Below are 17,338 nucleotides of genomic sequence, written 5' to 3'. Positions count from 1 at the left end.
GCAGCTCCGTGGCACAGCTTGCCCGACCGGGTTCAGTCAGGTCCTGCAGTTGCAGCTCCCACTTTGAGTCCCTACAAGGCAACAACACAGAGAGAATCCTCAACTCTCTGGGTGCAGCACCGAGGGTCCGCCGCTGGGACTTGACCTTCCCGAACTTAGCTTGCACAGGAACAGGAGAGAAGCCCGCCGGAAACGCGGGCGCCAAGCCCCTCCCGGCAGGCTGTGCGCGCGCCTACAACTCCCAGCATGCTCCACCGGGGACGGCGCGGCTCCGGGCCGGAAAGGGGTCAGTTCACACGCCACCCGCGCCCACACCGTCTTTAGCACTCCTTGGGGGTACCCCTGGCATTTTCCCGAAGCTCTTCAAGCCCAAAAGCAACAGCAGTGCGGCTAAATCGCTACCAGGGAGGCGTGGCTTCGTGGCCGGAAGAACCTGCGGTTGCCAAGGGAACGCCACGCGCCGAGGCGCCTACCCAGCCATTGATGCTCTGGCTGAGGCAGAGGCTGACAGTTCAACCAACTTGAAGAGAGGCGGCTTTGCTCAGGACCAGGGCTCCTTTCTGTGGAGAAGTAGAGCAGAAAACTGAGGCATCCCCGCACCCGGTTTCCATCCCAGAGACGGGTACGAGCGAGTGTGTCCTTTCCTGTTCTCATCAGCTCCGGGCCCGCGGGACTCAACACAAAGGCCAGGTATCTATCTTCCCCATCCCCAAAGAGCCAGCGCCGCCGCCCCCACGCCAGTTTTTTTTAGGATTGATCTTTCCCATGTTTTGCACACACGCGCACACACTGCACACAGTTGTTTCTAATATGTGGGAGCTGGACAAGAGAAGTGGACTTGCGAGGTGAGTACCGTAAAACTCATTACATTGGTTTGGGCGGGTTTTTGTTTGTTTGGGTTGAACACTGCCTAATTTGGGCCTCTTTATTTGATGTGTAAGAAGCGTGAGTGAATTTGCATCATCAAAAAACGGAAGCGGAATAAAAATGTGAAGTTGGAGTAGTCAGGATATGCAGTGGCTCATCTCACAAACATTTTGAAAGTTTGCGAAGTACCAGTCAGTGTTTTCTGTACCTGAGCACGTGTTCTCCATCCCCCTCTCTCTACTCGCACATTTAACCTCTCAAGTTTGGACATTATTTCTGAAAGCCAGTAGTTCTCACTAGTGACTGTGTATCAGAAACACTGCAGCTTTTTAAAATACACACTTGTGTCCATCTTCAAGAATAATAATTCAACAGTTGATTCTAGTGTGCAGCCTGGACTGAGAATCATGACTATTACTGTAGGAAGCTACAGAAAATTTTAATTGGATCTCACACTGTGCACTTAGAACATGGTAAATAAATGTTAAGTGGCATAAGCTATTATCTTTTATTTTGTTCATTCATGTATGCAAAAAGTAAACTTGCGGAAACTTATAATTACTAAGAAATAGAAAATTCATCGGTTATATGGTAGTTGTTTATAAAGCAACTTCAATAAATGTAGTTACACCTTTTATAGCAACTGACTTCTCTTTTAAATTGTATAGCCCAAAATATTTAAATAAACATTAGGTATTTGACAAGCTATGGATAAGAGTCAGAAAGTCACTAGACAAGGTGCTGTGATAAATGAATATTGAAGTATCAGATACATCTGAAAATTGATACTTTGTAATATATGCACATAGGGGGAAAATGTGCCACGTTGACATCTTTTTAAAAATCTGTTAAAACTGTATAGAATAAAAAAAATAAGATATAAGCCTTTATGTCATTTATTTAGTACAATAACAAATAGTAACAAATTTACTTTGAATTTAAATGGTCTCTGAAAATCAGTTCATGTTATCAGAAAGCTCGGTTTTATTCTACAAATGCGTAACCTTAAGATGTGATTTAAAGGAATAAATGGAGTGATATTTTAGTCTTGAACACAAGAAGAAAAGTTGAGTCAAGTAGCAAAATATAGAACCTGAGATGAATCCCATTCCTTGGGTAGGTTAACTGTGGCTCTGTTATATCCCACATGCTTTGGGGGTGGAATTCATTGGAATTCAGTTTTGAGAGTTGTATCCATAGTGATCCTGCAAGCAATCTGAACAAACTCAGCGATGCAGCCTCCTTTCATATGCAGTTGCCTTGGAAGCCTCTTATCATTTCACTTACTACGGCCTTACATCCTTCAAGATACACGTTGTATTGGGTGGCATGAAATAAAAAATACTGAAGGAGATGTATAATCGACTTCTGGAAACTTAGATGGAAATAAGGATATATCAGATTAGTATTTAAAGAACTGAAAATCATAGGAGAGTAACTTGGGAAATATTTGGAATACACATATACTGTGTTACTGCTGGTACTGTCCTTGCAGCAGCTGGTACTGTCCTGGCAAGGGGGTGGTGATCGCTCTTCTTTTGCCATGTAGTAACAATGTGGGGAATTGATGAACCCAAAGGAAACTCCCTTGGAAAGTTTCACTTGCAGAACTAAAGTCTAAATTTAAAAGTACCTTGCAAGGATATGAATAACTGTAAAACTACCAAATAGCAAGTGATGTGTCAGCAGGAATTTTATTTGACTTCGAAATATTTCTGACTTTGGATTGCTGATGGAGGTTTTCTTTTTCAAGTTTTCATTGGAAGGATTTTTTTTTTTTTTTTCAAAAAAAAAATTGATAAACAAACAAACACTCCCAGGGAAAATTAACAAAGAAACTTTTACATAATTTGAGAAAACTAAGCGAAAATCTAAAATCATAATGTTCTAAAGTTCCTGTAAAGGTAATACTTAACAGAATGTTTCAGATAATTTACAGTTTTAAGAAAACATATTTAGTAAGGTTTAATAAAATTATGCATCTGTATTTTATATATACCCTTATTCCCAAATAGATTTATGGTAACTTCCAAAGATTTATGTAAGAACCATAAGAAAATAGGGATAAATATGTCAGAATTCTTTTGTTTGTACTCATAGAAAACTCAACCTAAATTGGGTGTAATCAAGCAAATGTTATTGTAAAATATTACAATGATTTCAGAAAAAAATTTAGCCGAAGACTTAAAGGCTGAAGACAAAATCCTGTTTTGTTTTGTTTTTTCTGTTTTTCTAGTCTGTCTTCTACTTTCTATATTAGGCTTTCTAAGTTCAGCCTCTGTGAACTGCGTTCCCCAGATTTAGTTAGAGATTTCTGAAAGAAGCCGCAGTTCATGTATATTTTCAAGTAACACAAATGTCAGACTCAACGTAATACTAAGTTTAACCATGTTTTCTTCTTAAGTATTTTAAATTGCAATGAGAAAGGCACATCTATTTCAAGGACATCATTCTGCATTGCCCGGGATTATAAACTGCTAATCTACATTTCAGCTAAGGTTCCTTTCTAGTAATCAGCTTATAGTCTGTTTACTAAATGCAATGCAACATTGGCATGGTTTTTATAATATCTCTGTATGTCTTGATTATTTAATTTTTTGATACACTTGCTCATTTAGGTGCCTGTGAATAATATCTTTTTTTCCTGACTTGCAGCTAGTTTGCAAATATTTGAGTCACATCATGGGATTGCTAGACAGACTTTCAGGCTTGCTAGGTCTGAAGAAAAAGGAGGTTCATGTTTTGTGCCTTGGGTTGGATAATAGTGGCAAAACAACAATCATCAACAAACTTAAACCTTCAAATGTAAGTATTTTTGTTGGATTCTTTATGTATTTTCTGCTAGAAAATGTTATAAAAATTATTTTATTTGCCATTATAACTTAATATACTTTTGTTATAAAATTTTGTTAACTTTCTAGTACCTTAAAGTAGCATGAGTCAGGCCTACTTAGCAGTGTATTTCATGCAAGTATATAGATAAATCTTGATTATTCTTTTTCAAGTGTCTTCTTTTCCCTCCAAAGATTTTCACAAATTAGTCAAATTTCCTTTCACATAACATTGCCTTCTTTTTATGGAAGGAGTGAAACAAAGGGAAAGGTGAATCATTTTTATAATGCCTTTGGATAATTAGTTTTCCCCAAGAATGTGGTATGTTTATCAATAGAATTAAGCAAGAGAGATGACTTTATCACTTAAGTGATAAATATATGAACACAGTATTTAATAACTGAAAAATATATTAAAGCTGACTTTTTAATATATGATATATAATTAAAGTTAGATTCTGCTACAAATAAAAAAATCCTATGTAGCAGTGGACTAAAGACTCAGGCATCTTCTTTTTTTTCCTTTGTACCTATCCTTAGTGCCTGGTTTTCATCCTGAAAATACCCACATGGTCACCTTGATTAACTATGGGAAAAAAAACATACTATTAGGGGAAAATAACATCATATTAATGGAGTAGGTCTTCTAGCTAAATAAGTCCTCCTTAAAGAACTTACTCAGAAGACCCCCAATAGCTGACTTACATCTCACTGACTATCCTTATCTGAATATGAAGCTACATTTTTTTTTTTAAAGCAGAGCATATTGCTGCTACCAAAAGTAATAGGGTTCTATGAGTGTGAAAGAAAGGGAGAATGGATATTAGTTATATAACTAATATAGTTCGTAAGTACATGTATTTAGGTAAAAAAAATTAGTCAAATAAAAATGTTGAGTAAGAAAAATAACAGGCACATATAGATGAGGTAAAAACTAGGAATCTGTTACTCTTAAAAATCGAATGACTAGAGAGTGAGAAATACGCTGCTAAGTAAGCTAATTAAGCTTAATTATCTGTAAACATACTTCAGATTGGGTGAAATGAGAAATCTTACTGCTCCACTTTCTTTTGCAACAGCTTCAGTTTCATTTCTGTTCACCTGGAGCTTGGTTTGGAATTACAAAAATACCATTATTGCTTTTCTACATGGATGTGTTTGCTATGTAAAAACAACTATCTGCTACTGTATTTTTAGGGGAGACTTTGAGGCAGTCAGGATAAGAAAATGAAAATGAATTTGGAAAGTAATTTAGGTGTTTTAGAAGGGGTCCTTGACTGAGCTGGGATCAGCTGAGATGTGCCTGCTGAAGTTCGGCAGATGGAAAATAACGGCATTATTGAAAAAGTTGATATTGGAAGGTATGGCTTAATCTGGCCACAGGATTTTCTGACGCTCTTAAATTGAAATTTGCCTCCCAAAATTCCCAAGATCTCCTTCTCAAGGAAATATTCTCCTTTTCTGGTTTCACTGCATGGGTAAAAGCAAATAAGAATGCATGTGATGGCATATGGCTCCACCATTAGAAACATTATTAATAAATTAAGCAAATTATAGAAATTTATAGGGCTCTTTCAGCAAATGCCTTGCTGAAAATGTTGCAGGTCTTGTTTAATAGTAGTCTCACTTTGTAGTCAAACTATTGACTTAAAACTGGTGCTTCTCTGTGGGTTTCTATCGTGTATATCTATATGTGTGTGTGAGAGTATATATATATATATATATATATATATATATATATATTATTATTCTATTGAGCCTAATGTTGGTTTACAACACTGTTGGACTCATAGGTCAGATTCACACCTTTTCAGATGTATGTTACCATACCTGCCACCAAAACACCCTAAATCGTATACCATAGTCCATTGCTCCCCACCTTTTTCTCCTACTTCCTCCCTCTGGCCGCCTCAATTTTACAGTCAGATATCCAGAGTTTGTTTGGTTTAGTTTTGTCTGTTCCTTTGTTTTGTTTTACTTATTCCACAAAGGAGTAAAATCATCCAGTATTTGTCTTTCCTTCTAAATTAATGAATGAGGAGACATGAGGGGATGTTGTAACCTGATCACTCTTTTCAAGAATCTGGTCTTAACTGTCATTTCTTAGTGATATACTCTTTAAACACCTTTCTTTTAAATTTCCCAGTCTCCCCCCACATCACCCCCGCCCCATTCCACGGAATACATGCTGTCATTCTGGCACATCATCCAGTTTTATATTCTTACCTTGCATATTCAGTTGCTAATTTGTTTATTAAATTTACTCATTATGAATTTAAGTTCTGTAAGAGCACAGATCTTGTATTATTCAGAACTGAATCCCAAACACCTAGAATATTGGTATTTAAATATATTTTATGGCAAACAATTGATGGATGATTTTTTTTTTTTTATGGATGAGGAATGGTGACAGATGCACCAAGGATATCCCATTCAGCTGACCTAGTAAAACTCACCAAATAGGGTATCAAAAATCTTGCTCCATTCCTATTGATGTTTATCCCTGGACTCTCTCAAATGGTCCAACTCACTTAGGTAATATTCCCATAATATTTTCTATACTCTATACTTGCTCTCTACCGTTCTGTCCAATTTAGAGAATGATCATATGTACTTGTTCCTGGATAGAGCAGAGGGAGTTTAATGTTTGAAACTATTTGTGGAATTCTTTTGAGGAAAATCCCTCTTGAATCAGAGGAATTCTTGTTCTGTCTGATTAATTTGTAAAGGTTTTTTGTCTAATTATCTTCCATTAAAACTTTAGGGATGTGGGGGAAGAAAAGAAAGTTGTTTAACTGTTTCACTTTAAGTAAAATAGCAAGTTAAAAGGGATCTTCTCTGGCAACAGAGTTATAGAGAAGCGCAGTGATTATGTGATTGTGGAGAGTCTGGGCAAATGTTCTAATTACAATTCAGTGAAGACAAGGCTACTATCTTAAAGACGTTTTTTGAAATTTCTTTAAACTTCCTCGCTTTTTTATTGGTATGTTTTTCCTAATAATAATAACAGATTATTTTATCATGTGATTTCTACATGAAAACCCTCAAAATCAAAATATTGGGATATTAGGGGACAGCAAAAATAAGGAAACTCTCATTATAAAGTTCATTGTTCAGTGAAGGGAACCTTAGGTTTGAAGCAGGAATCTCAGTGCCAGGAAATAAATGGTAATATAAACCAAAAAAATTATAAGAATACTAGGTAGCTCACAGAATGTAAGAACAAATTGAATAAACAAACTTCAGAAGGGCAAAACCAGGGATGCTCTGGGGGCGAGAGTACTCCTGTAATAGCACATTACTCTTAAGGTGACCAAGATCCAGTGACTTCTCAGTCTGTTTTCCATTTGAACTTAAAATTTCTAGAAGCAGGGACTCCCCTAGTGGTGCAGGCAGTTGAGCACTGCACTGTGAAGCTGTCTGCAGCCTCTGCAGCACAGCTTCGATCCCGGCCAGCCGGCAAGGGTCCCACATGGCGCGGCAGACCTCTCCTGTCTCACCTGCTGCTCCCCTCAGCATTGTGTTTCGTCAGTCTGCCTGTTCTGTTCCCTGCTCTGTCTCTGGTGAATCCTCTCACCCTCCTGCACATCTGGCCTGTATCCCAGTTCTTGTATAAATAAATAAATCTTTAAAAAAATTTTTTCTAAAAGCAGACCACCTGAGTGAAGTTAATGATGTGAGGAAACAATTTTCCCTCTACAACTCCTGTTTTCATATAAAAGCAACAAGATGAACTCTTCTGAAGAGGGAAATTTTTTATCAAGTTACACTTGAAGCAGTATGGAGAAAATAGCTTTATGGCTGAAATCAGTAAGAGTATACTTATTTAATAGCAAACATCTGTTGATTATTTACTCTGGGCCATACACTGTGGAGTATTTGGTATCTGTTAACTCATTTAATTCTCATAACTTTCTGAATTAAGATTAGTAATACTATATTGCACATTTGAGAAAACTAAGGTTTAGAGAAGCTAAGTAACTTACATGAGGCAGCATATTAGAAATTAGGAGTAATTAGGAGACTTACAGCAATTCAAAGCAAGAAATGATAAGGGTTTAGACTGAGATAGAAACAATAACACTTAAAAAATGGTTGTATATAGAATGTAGAAAGGTAAGAGTCGATAATAACTCTTGGACATCTGGACTAGAAAGTAGATTTTTATTCAAAAGGTGAAACAGTTTTTATGATGAAATGTTAGAAGTCACCTTATGAATTAAGTTCCAATATAAAGCATTTTACTTGCCTTTGGGACTTGTCAGCAGGACTCCTAATGTTCTCCTGCCCCCTTGCAACCTCTTCACACAGAATTCCCTACCATGCCCTTCAAGACCTGCCTCTCTTACTTCCTTAGATAGAGTTCTTACCCTTACTCACTATACGTTAGACATGCAGTTCTTGTACTTTCCATGAGAGGAAAGTTCCTTCCTCCATGGAGTCACTGCACTGATCCCTCTAACTGGAATGTTCATTATTAAGATCTTGTCATGACCTTTCCCCTTTGTGATTTTCACTCCTGGTCAGATAGCACCTGTGAGACGCCTTTTATGAGCACTCTTCTCTGGTGCCCCAAGCCACCCCTCCCCTGCCCTGCTGTCTCCACCCCCCAGTTACCTCTCAGCGTACTTATCACTGCCTGAAGTTCTGTTCATTTGTTCCTTAGTTGTTCATTGCTGTTAACCTCCTCTAGCTTATAAACTCCATGAGAGCAAGGACCATGTATATTTGTCATTCGCCATCTAGACATGAAGACAGTTTATAGCAAATATAACTCAGTAATTATGTGTTGAAAGATTAGAACATCCTACATGTGAACTCAGGGTAACTTAGCAAATAAAATGTGAACCACGACACATACATTATGCAGATTCATAATTAGTGAACTTTTTTTTTTTTAATTAGATTTATTTATTTATTTATACAAGCACTGGGTACAGTCGGAAGCACGGGAGGGTGAGAGAATTCACCAGAGCCAGAGCGGGATGCAGAGCAGGCAGACTGACGAAGTACACTGCTGAGGGGAGCAGTGGGTGGCAGGAGAGGCCTGCATGCCATGTGGGACCCTCCCCTGGAGGCCGGGGAGCAGCCGGGGATCGAACCAGCGCTGCAGAGGCTGCAGGCAGCTTTGCAACCCAGCGCTCAACCACTGCGCCACCTGGGAGGCCCTATTAGTGAACTTTAAACTTGCACAAGAGATTAAGTCCCAGCACTATGAATCTATCCACAGCCACTGCAGCACAAGTTCAATCCCTGGCCAGCAGACCTCTCCTGTCTTGCCCTCTGCTCCTCTGAGTGTTTATTTCAGTAGATCTGCCTGTTCTGCTCCCCACTATGTCTCTGGTGGATCCTCTCACCCACCTGCTCCTCTGGGCTGCCCCCCAGCTTTTGTATGCATAAATAAATAAATCTTTAAAAAAAAGAATTTATACGTTTTAATTCCATTGCAGAAATTATAATTTTGTTTAATCCTTTGTCTCTTTAGTGGCAGGCTTTAGAATTGGAAAAATCTGAATGCTTTTATTTTTAAGAATGGAAAAATTCAGGACCTCCCCGGTGGCGCAGCGGTTGAGCGCTGGGTTGCTAAGCTGCCTGCAGCCTCTGCAGCGCCGGTTCAATTCCCGCTCCCCGGCCACCGGAGGAGGGACCCACATGGCGCGCAGACCTCTCCTGCCGCCCGCTGCTCCCCTCAGCAGTGTACTTCAGTCCTTCTGCCTGCTCTGCTCCCCACTCTGGCTCTGGTGAATTCTCTCACCCTCCCGCGCTTCCGACTGTACCCAGTGCTTGTGTGAATAAATAAATAAATAAATAAATAAATCTTAAAAAAAGAAAAAAAAAAGAATGGAAAAATTCATTTTTGTTAATTGCAAATTTCTAAGCTTTGTCTTTTTCCTTAAAGGCTCAATCTCAAGATATAGTTCCAACAATAGGATTCAGCATAGAGAAATTCAAATCATCCAGGTAATCTTTATTATACTTGTGACAAAGATTTGGAGTGAAGATGATAATATTTGATCTACCTAATTATTCCTCCCACTCTTAGAAAAAGTAATCTGTTGTTTTATGAACCTATAGGCATTAAAAATATTTGTACCACTAACTCAGGACTGTTTTTCACAATTTAGACTTAAGAAAATTCTTATAACCTCACTAGCAAAAAAAAAAAAACATATTTTTATATATCAGTTATGCAAAATGCTGTGTTCAATAAATTTATTTTATGGCACTTGAAAATAAAAATTAGCCAAAGTTGAATATTATATATATTCAAGGGTGTTTTCTTTGATTGAAAACAATCTAAAATTTTTTGTATAAGTTACACTTTAAGTTAGTAACTTACAATGTCATCTTTTTTGTTTTTTTGTAGTTTGTCTTTTACAGTGTTTGATATGTCAGGTCAAGGAAGATACAGAAATCTCTGGGAACACTACTATAAGTAAGTATGTTTGTGAATGTTAACTGATAGTTAACATTAACTGATGGTTCTATTTTGATAACAAAATATGATTAGAGGGCCTCACCTGGTGGTGCAGCAGTTGAGCGCTGGGCTGCGAAGCTCAGCCTCTGCAGCGCCCGTTCAATCCCTGGTCGCCAGTGAGGGTCCCACATGGCGCACAGACCTCTCATGCACAGCACTGTGCCGCTGCTCCCCTCAGCAGTGTATTTCGTCAGTCTGCCTGTTCTGTTCCCCGCTCTGGCTCTGGTGAATTCTCTCACTCTCCTGTGCTTCTGACTGTACTCATTGCTGGTATAAAATAAATAAATAAATCTTTAAAAAAAAAAAGATTAAAAATCCAAAATATTACATAAGCAGTTTGCAGTGTAAATTTTTCATATATGTAAGTACATGTCCTAATTTAAAAAAATAAAGGTACAGTCATATTCACTTTATTTCTCAAATGCTCAGGTCCTTCAAATTTTGTTTTTAATACCCTGTTTTACCCAACCTCTCTGGTTAATGTATTCATGCCTTAAAAATTAGCTTACAAGTCCCCTCTTCTGTGAAGTTTCACCATTTTGACCAGTTATTTTGCCCTCAGTGTTCACACAGTAATTTGTTCATTCATAGCTTTGTAATCATATTCATTACATCTTAAAATCATATACCATGGTTGCTTCCCTGATGAGAATATGAACTCCTCAAGCTCAGGGATTATTTCTTACTCAAATTATTTTTTTCAAGGCCTAGTATGATGCTGGACATACAGATAAGTAAATACTTATCTGAATAAATTTAGTTAAACTAGCAGTACAACTGTCTATATCAGTTTACCATTTATTTCACAAGTAATTCTAACCAAGATACTTCTCAGGGCCTTCCTGATGGCTTAGGGGTTAAGTCTCAGCACTATCACCTTGACAACCTGAGCTCGATCCCCAGCCAGGGAGCTAACCCACATATAGCCACAGCAGACCTCTCCTGTCTTGCCCTCTGCTCCCCACAGCAGTATATTTCAGTAAATCTTCCTGTTCTGCTCCCCATTCTGTCTGTGGTGAATCATCTCATCCCCCATACCTCTGGCTTATACCACAGTTCTTCTATGCAAAAATAAATAAATCTTAAAAAATAAAAGAGACAGTTTTTCAGCACATGTAGGTCAGATTCTTGATAATCACTTCAAATTAATATTTGTCCAGTTACTAGGATTCAGATGTGTTAAACTCTCTCAAGATTTACATTTGATGTTAAAGTTACTAATTAACATCCACTATTGCCAAGACTCCTTTATTTAAGCAGTGTAATTCACTTTTGGAGTCTGAACCTTGGAACAGTATTCATTGATTAAATATATTTTTGTCATTATGACCTGATCTTGAAATGATGTGTGGGGACTACCAAATCAGGCTTTAATTTTAATTGATAATTCTTTCCTGTCATATGGGGGAAAATGTATTTCCAGATGAACCAGAGAAGATTTATTCCAGATGTTCTTTTCAATGAATACTGTAATAGATATAAGGCCTATTTAAAACATATATAACAAGAGGAAATCTGAGAGAAAGAGAAGAGTGTCAAAAATTTGAGGGTCAGTGTTTGTGGTATCATGCATTAAATTCTCTAGGGAAATGAGAAGCTTTTACCTCTTTTTTTTAATGAAACCTGAATTTTCAATGCAATATTTTTTTAACTCCTTTTCCATTAGTTGGTAAACAATTCCTGTTTTTATTTATATATATATATAAATCCTTAAAAAAAGTTATATATAGTAGTAATATATATAATAATATAAAAAATAATATATATAATAATATATAAAGTATAATATATATGTAGTATATATATATGTAGTTACTTTTTTAAGAATTTATATATAGTTACTTTATATATGTGTATGGTTACCTTTTTTTTAAGGATTTATTTATTTGTGCATACAAAAACTGGGGTGTAGGCCAGAGGTGCGGGGGGTGAGAGGATTTGCCAGAGACAGAGTGGGGAACAGAACAGGCAGATATACTGAAATACCTGCTGAGGGGAGCAGTGGGTGAGTCAGGAGAGGTTTGCTGCACCATGTGGGTTAGCTCCCTAGCTGGGGATCAAATTCATGTAGTAGTGACTAGTAATAGCTTGATAGCACTGGCTTTAACCCCTCTGCCACCAGGGAGGCCTTAGTTACTTTTTTAAAAATAACATTTAATGGCTTTAAAAGGAATAAGAATATATAGAAAATATTACTTCAAAAAAAAAATTTGCTTTGATTTTTAAGTCCCTTTTTTTTCCCCCCCACAATCTCTGGAAGAAGTTAATGAATTCAGGAATATTTTAGATAAGTTGTACATAGAATGGTGAATATTGAGAAGTCTGCAGTAATAGTACATTTATTTCTGGTATTCTTTATAATTTTATGAATATGAAAGAACAAGTGCATTTTAATCTATTAGACTGAAAGAGGTTAAAAAGATTAATTAATTCTACTATTGGCAAAATGAACCACTCTTAGAATGGGATTATAACATTTTTCAGGGTAATTTATCAATATCTGTTAAAATGAAAAATGCTCATGCCCTCCAGCCAACCAACATTTTTACATTTTAAAACCTATCCTCTGACTAGGACTAGTGGGCAAAAATACACATAAAAGAATATGTTCAGCATGGTATATGATGACATTTTTATGTATCTTCTTTATATAAATAAAAATGTACTCTTAATATAAATATGTACTTAGTATATATATGTAAAGAAGAAAATGGTGAGTTCAATATTCATCAAACCATTCATAGCATTTATTTTTGGAATTGTAAGATTATAAGTCAAATTTGCTTTGGCACTTAATGGTTCTGTAATATTAATTATCTTTTGTATAGATTTTGCAAAATACTCATAAAATACAGCAAAGTGCAAAAATATAAGAAGTGTATATTTTAATGTTTGGAAAATATAGAAAAGAATATAAAAAATGTCTCCCATAAATCCCACTAAAAAATTTATCATTGTTAATCTTTTTGGTGTATTTCTCTTTAGAAATACATAAATAAATGTCATATAATTTGGAAAGGAGCCTTCTAAATTATATATAATGTACAGTTTTCTACCCTGCCTTTCAGTTAAAGGTAAATCAGCATATATATACAAAAAATGTAACTCTGCCTAATATTTTTTCATAATGCCTATACCAAAATTTGCTTTATCATTTCTCTATTTTTGGACATTTATGCTCTTCTCAGTTTTTGAAGATTATGAACAATTAACATCTCGCTGTTCATTGTTCATGGTTCCTTAGAATCAATTCCATAAATAAAATACTCTCTCCAACATGATTGGACATTTTAAAGTTTTCATGATAATCTGCATCCATTTTTTTACTGATAGGAGAAAGAAACATTGGAAACTTTCATTTCTATATTTATTTAATTCTAATATTAAATTTTAAAATATCAAGTTATGACTATAAGAAATGATTCACAAAAAGTATAATAAATATATGAAAACATTGAATTTTACTAGTAATAATTAAAAACAAACTGAAATAATATACTGTTTGAGTGATAAAAATTGAAAAAAATATATAACTGTGCCTTCAAGGGATAGAAAAAATGCTAGTAATGAAGGTAAAACTTGATAAAGCATTTCTGGAGAACACTTTGTCAAGGTTTACCTAAAGCTTTAAATTATATATGTCTTCCTAGAAAGATTTCTCCTAAGAGAAAAACCTTGAAGCATCAAGAAAATTAAAAAATGTAATTAGTAGGGAGTTTATCCCAAAAGTTTCCATACTAATTGAAATTGGAAATTTTAAAGACCCAGCAATAGAGGTTAGACACAGTTGATGGCACATCCATGTAATGGAATGCTTTATAACCATTAAAAGAAAAGTACAGAGACAGTCAGTGTTTTTTTGAAATGATATATAAGTGAATCTTTAAACCAGTTCTGTGACTGGTCATTAGCTTTAAAAAATCAAATAGAATAAAATAAAAGCTACTTGTGGGCCTCCCCGGTGGCGCAGTGGTTGAGCGCTGGGTTGCGAAGCTGCCCGCAGCCTCTGCAGTGCCAGTTCGATCCCTGGCTGCTCCCGGGCCACCGGAGGAGAGTCCCACATGGCGCGCAGACCTCTCCTGCCGCCCACTGCTCCCCTCAGCAGTGTACTTCGGTCCCTCTGCCTGCTCTGCTCCCCGCTCTGGCTCTGGTGAATTCTCTCACCCTCCCGCGCTTCTGACTGTACCCAGTGCTTGTATAAATAAATAATCTTTAAAAAAAATAAATAAAATAAAAGCCACTTGCAAGTTTGATTCAGGAAACTTACTACAAATATTTTGTCATATACTTATGTGCCTGTTACACTCAGTGCACATACTGTTTCTCACTATGGTCATGGTAGAAAATAGTTGAGAAACACTGGTATACAGCTTTAATGTTTCATATAAAAATAGTTCACATTATACTGCAAAAAAAATCAAAGAAATGTACACATATGTAAGAAAGGCAGGGTCTAAAACAGCAGGAGGCTGTTTAAATTCTGATGTAGATATTAAAATGTGAAGAGACACAAAGTGTCAAAATTGATTTATACCAAGATATTAATAGTGATCGTACCTATGTAATGGGATTATGATTTTCCTTGTAATCTTTCTAAATTATGAAATAACTTTAAAATCATTAAACTTACCATATTATTACCCAGATGAAAAGAGATTATTTTACATGAAATATGACTAATCGTTAAGATGGTAATCATTTGTATAAACTAATAAGAAATAGTATCAAAGACTATAACAATAAATGGATATTGGACATGAAGAGATAATACGTAGGTTGCGTAATGCAAATATAGTAAACATGGAAATACGTTTAGTTTTAATTTTTTTCATTCTTTGTATTATATAGAGAAGGACAAGCCATTATTTTTGTCATTGATAGTAGTGATAGATTAAGAATGGTGGTGGCCAAAGAAGAACTTGATACTCTTCTGAATCATCCAGGTATGTGTGTGTATGTGTCTGCCTGTCTGTGTGTGTGTGTGAGTGCGCGTGTGTGTATGTGTGTGTTTGTGTCTTTTTGTCTGGGATATCTGTACTTTAGATTATGTTTATAGATTATGTTTATATATGATGTTTTGTTCTTTGGTGTCATCAAAAACAATGACTACACTGTAATTATCTTGTATATAAAACTTAATTTTTAAAACAATAATTTTGCCGCATTCATTACATTTTTACCTACAGCACCATATAGTTTTTAAGTTTCAAAGTGTTTTGCAATATTTTCCAGGTCTCTGGCCTTTATTTTCCCCAAAGTATATGCTCAGATCTGAAGTATGTAGTTCATTGGTTTTGATAAGCGATTACACTCAGGTAATGGCATACCCCATCATGAAAGTTCTCTCATACCCCTTCCCGTTAACACCCTACACCTGGCGTCAGATTAATTTTGCCTGTTTTACAATTTTTGTAAAAAAAAAAAGGGGGGGAAAGTGGGCCTCTCCGGTGGCGCAGTGGTTGAGCGGTGGGTTGCAAAGCTGCCTGCAACCTCTGCAGCACCGGTTCGATCCCTGGCCACCGGCAAGGGTCCCACCACATGGCGCGAAGACCTCTCCTGCTGCCCAGTGCTCCCCTCAGCAGTGTACTTCGTCAGTCTGCCTGCTCTGCTCTCCCCTCTGGCTCTGGTGAATTCTCTCACCCTCCCGCGCTTCTGACTGTACCCAGTGCTTATGTAAATAAATTAAAAAAATTTTAAAAAGGAGGAAAGTATACACTTTTTTGGTCTTGATTTTTTTAGCATAATTTTTTGGCAATTACCCAAGTTGTGGTAATTTGTTTATTCTTTTTTTATTGCTATGTAGTAGTCTGTTATACAAGGTATTATACCAAGGTTTTTCTAGTCTCCTGTTTTCTTGCTTTTTTTTCTTCTTTGTTGTTCTATTTGGGTATTCTCCACCACTGTGCCTTCAAGCTCACTAATTTTCCATTACTTGCATTTGTCTACGGTCGAGGCCCTCTATTGTATTTTTGAATTCAGTTATAGTATTTTAAAAAAAATTTTTTTTTAAAGAGGCATGTATTTTTTTTTATTTATGATTTATTTATTTGTTTTGTTTTGTTTGTTTTGTTTATACATGCACTGGGTATAGTCAGAAGCGCGGGAGGGTGAGAGAATTCACCAGAGCCAGAGCGGGGAGCAGAGCAGGCAGAAGGACTGAAGTACACTGCTGGGGGGAGCAGCGGGCGGCAGGAGAGGTCTGCGCGCCATGTGGGACCCTCCTCCGGTGGCCGGGGAGCAGCTGGGGATCGAACCGGTGCCGCAGAGGTTGCGGGCAGCTTCGCAACCCAGCGCTCAACCGCTGTGCCACCGGGGAGGCCCTCAGTTATAATATTTTTTAGATTCATTAGTTCTAGTTGTAGTAGTCTCGTGTTTTCCCAATCTTTACTGTGTTCCTGTTTTGCTTTTTTTTTTTTTTTTTAATTCCGTGAGCATGGTTATAACAGTTACTTAAAATCTTCAGGCACATTCTACAGTTCTGCTGAAGTGAGACTTCTCTCAGGGTTTTTTTCTCCAGAATTCTTCTGTCTCTTCATACATAGGTTTTATGTGTTGTAATAGGGGGTTTCCTTTTCTTAATAGACAGTATACCCCTACCACAAAAAGCTAGAAATAATCCTAGGTTTTTCACCTAGGATCTTTAGATGTCTAAAGATTTCAGACCCCTGCCTCTGCACCTATTCAATCAAATAAGACACTGGTACCAGTAAAGAGTAATAGGTAGAAAAAACAAGGGTAGTAGGGCTCTGAAAGATCATTTCCAAAGGTCTAGTGCTGCCAGCACCCACGTTGTGTGTTAGGGATCCACCATGATCCCTTTCTGTAGGCCAGGCCCTATACCAAAACATCTGTCATATCAGTTTCCTGCCGCTCTCAACCACTACGCTATGACTGAGTACTAGATACAGTACCTGGTAAGGATAATAGTTGAGACTGGTCTGCCAACAAGGAATTGTTCTCTTTGATTTTTAAGTATGTGGCCTTTCCCTGGGGCACTTGCTCCTGTTATTAAGATTCAGGTGCTTAAGCTCTACTAATGAGAGCCTTCAGTTTTTCCTGTAGTTTTTCCCCTAGGTAAGGATAATTTCAACTATCACTCACAAGCTCAGGCTTCTAGTAGTCGCATCTTCTATGAGGAGACGCAAGGTCTGATTATCCCTGG

At 37.0% G+C, this 17,338-nt stretch overlaps 1 protein-coding gene across 2 annotated transcripts in view; it reads left to right on the top strand.

The window, feature by feature from the left end:
• Positions 1–245: 245 nt before the first annotated feature.
• The window catches only part of ARL6 (ADP ribosylation factor like GTPase 6), a 29,864-nt gene continuing 12,771 nt past the window's right edge, over positions 246–17,338 (top strand). The window contains exons 1-5 of one of the 2 annotated variants that reach the window (XM_037525675.2): positions 246–690; positions 3,523–3,672; positions 9,598–9,659; positions 10,066–10,134; positions 15,025–15,119. In XM_037525675.2, coding sequence (XP_037381572.1) covers positions 3,550–3,672; positions 9,598–9,659; positions 10,066–10,134; positions 15,025–15,119 — 349 coding nt within the window. In that variant the 5' untranslated portion in view covers positions 246–690; positions 3,523–3,549. The other variant, XM_037525676.2, reaches the window with a different exon arrangement.

This window comes from Talpa occidentalis, unplaced genomic scaffold (assembly GCF_014898055.3).
Source record: "Talpa occidentalis isolate TD23 unplaced genomic scaffold, MPIMG_talOcc4v2.1 talOcc4.4, whole genome shotgun sequence".
NCBI classification, from domain to species: domain Eukaryota; kingdom Metazoa; phylum Chordata; class Mammalia; order Eulipotyphla; family Talpidae; genus Talpa; species Talpa occidentalis.
The sequence above is the reverse complement of the archived record's forward strand: the minus strand, read 5'-3'. Positions and strand labels throughout refer to the sequence as shown.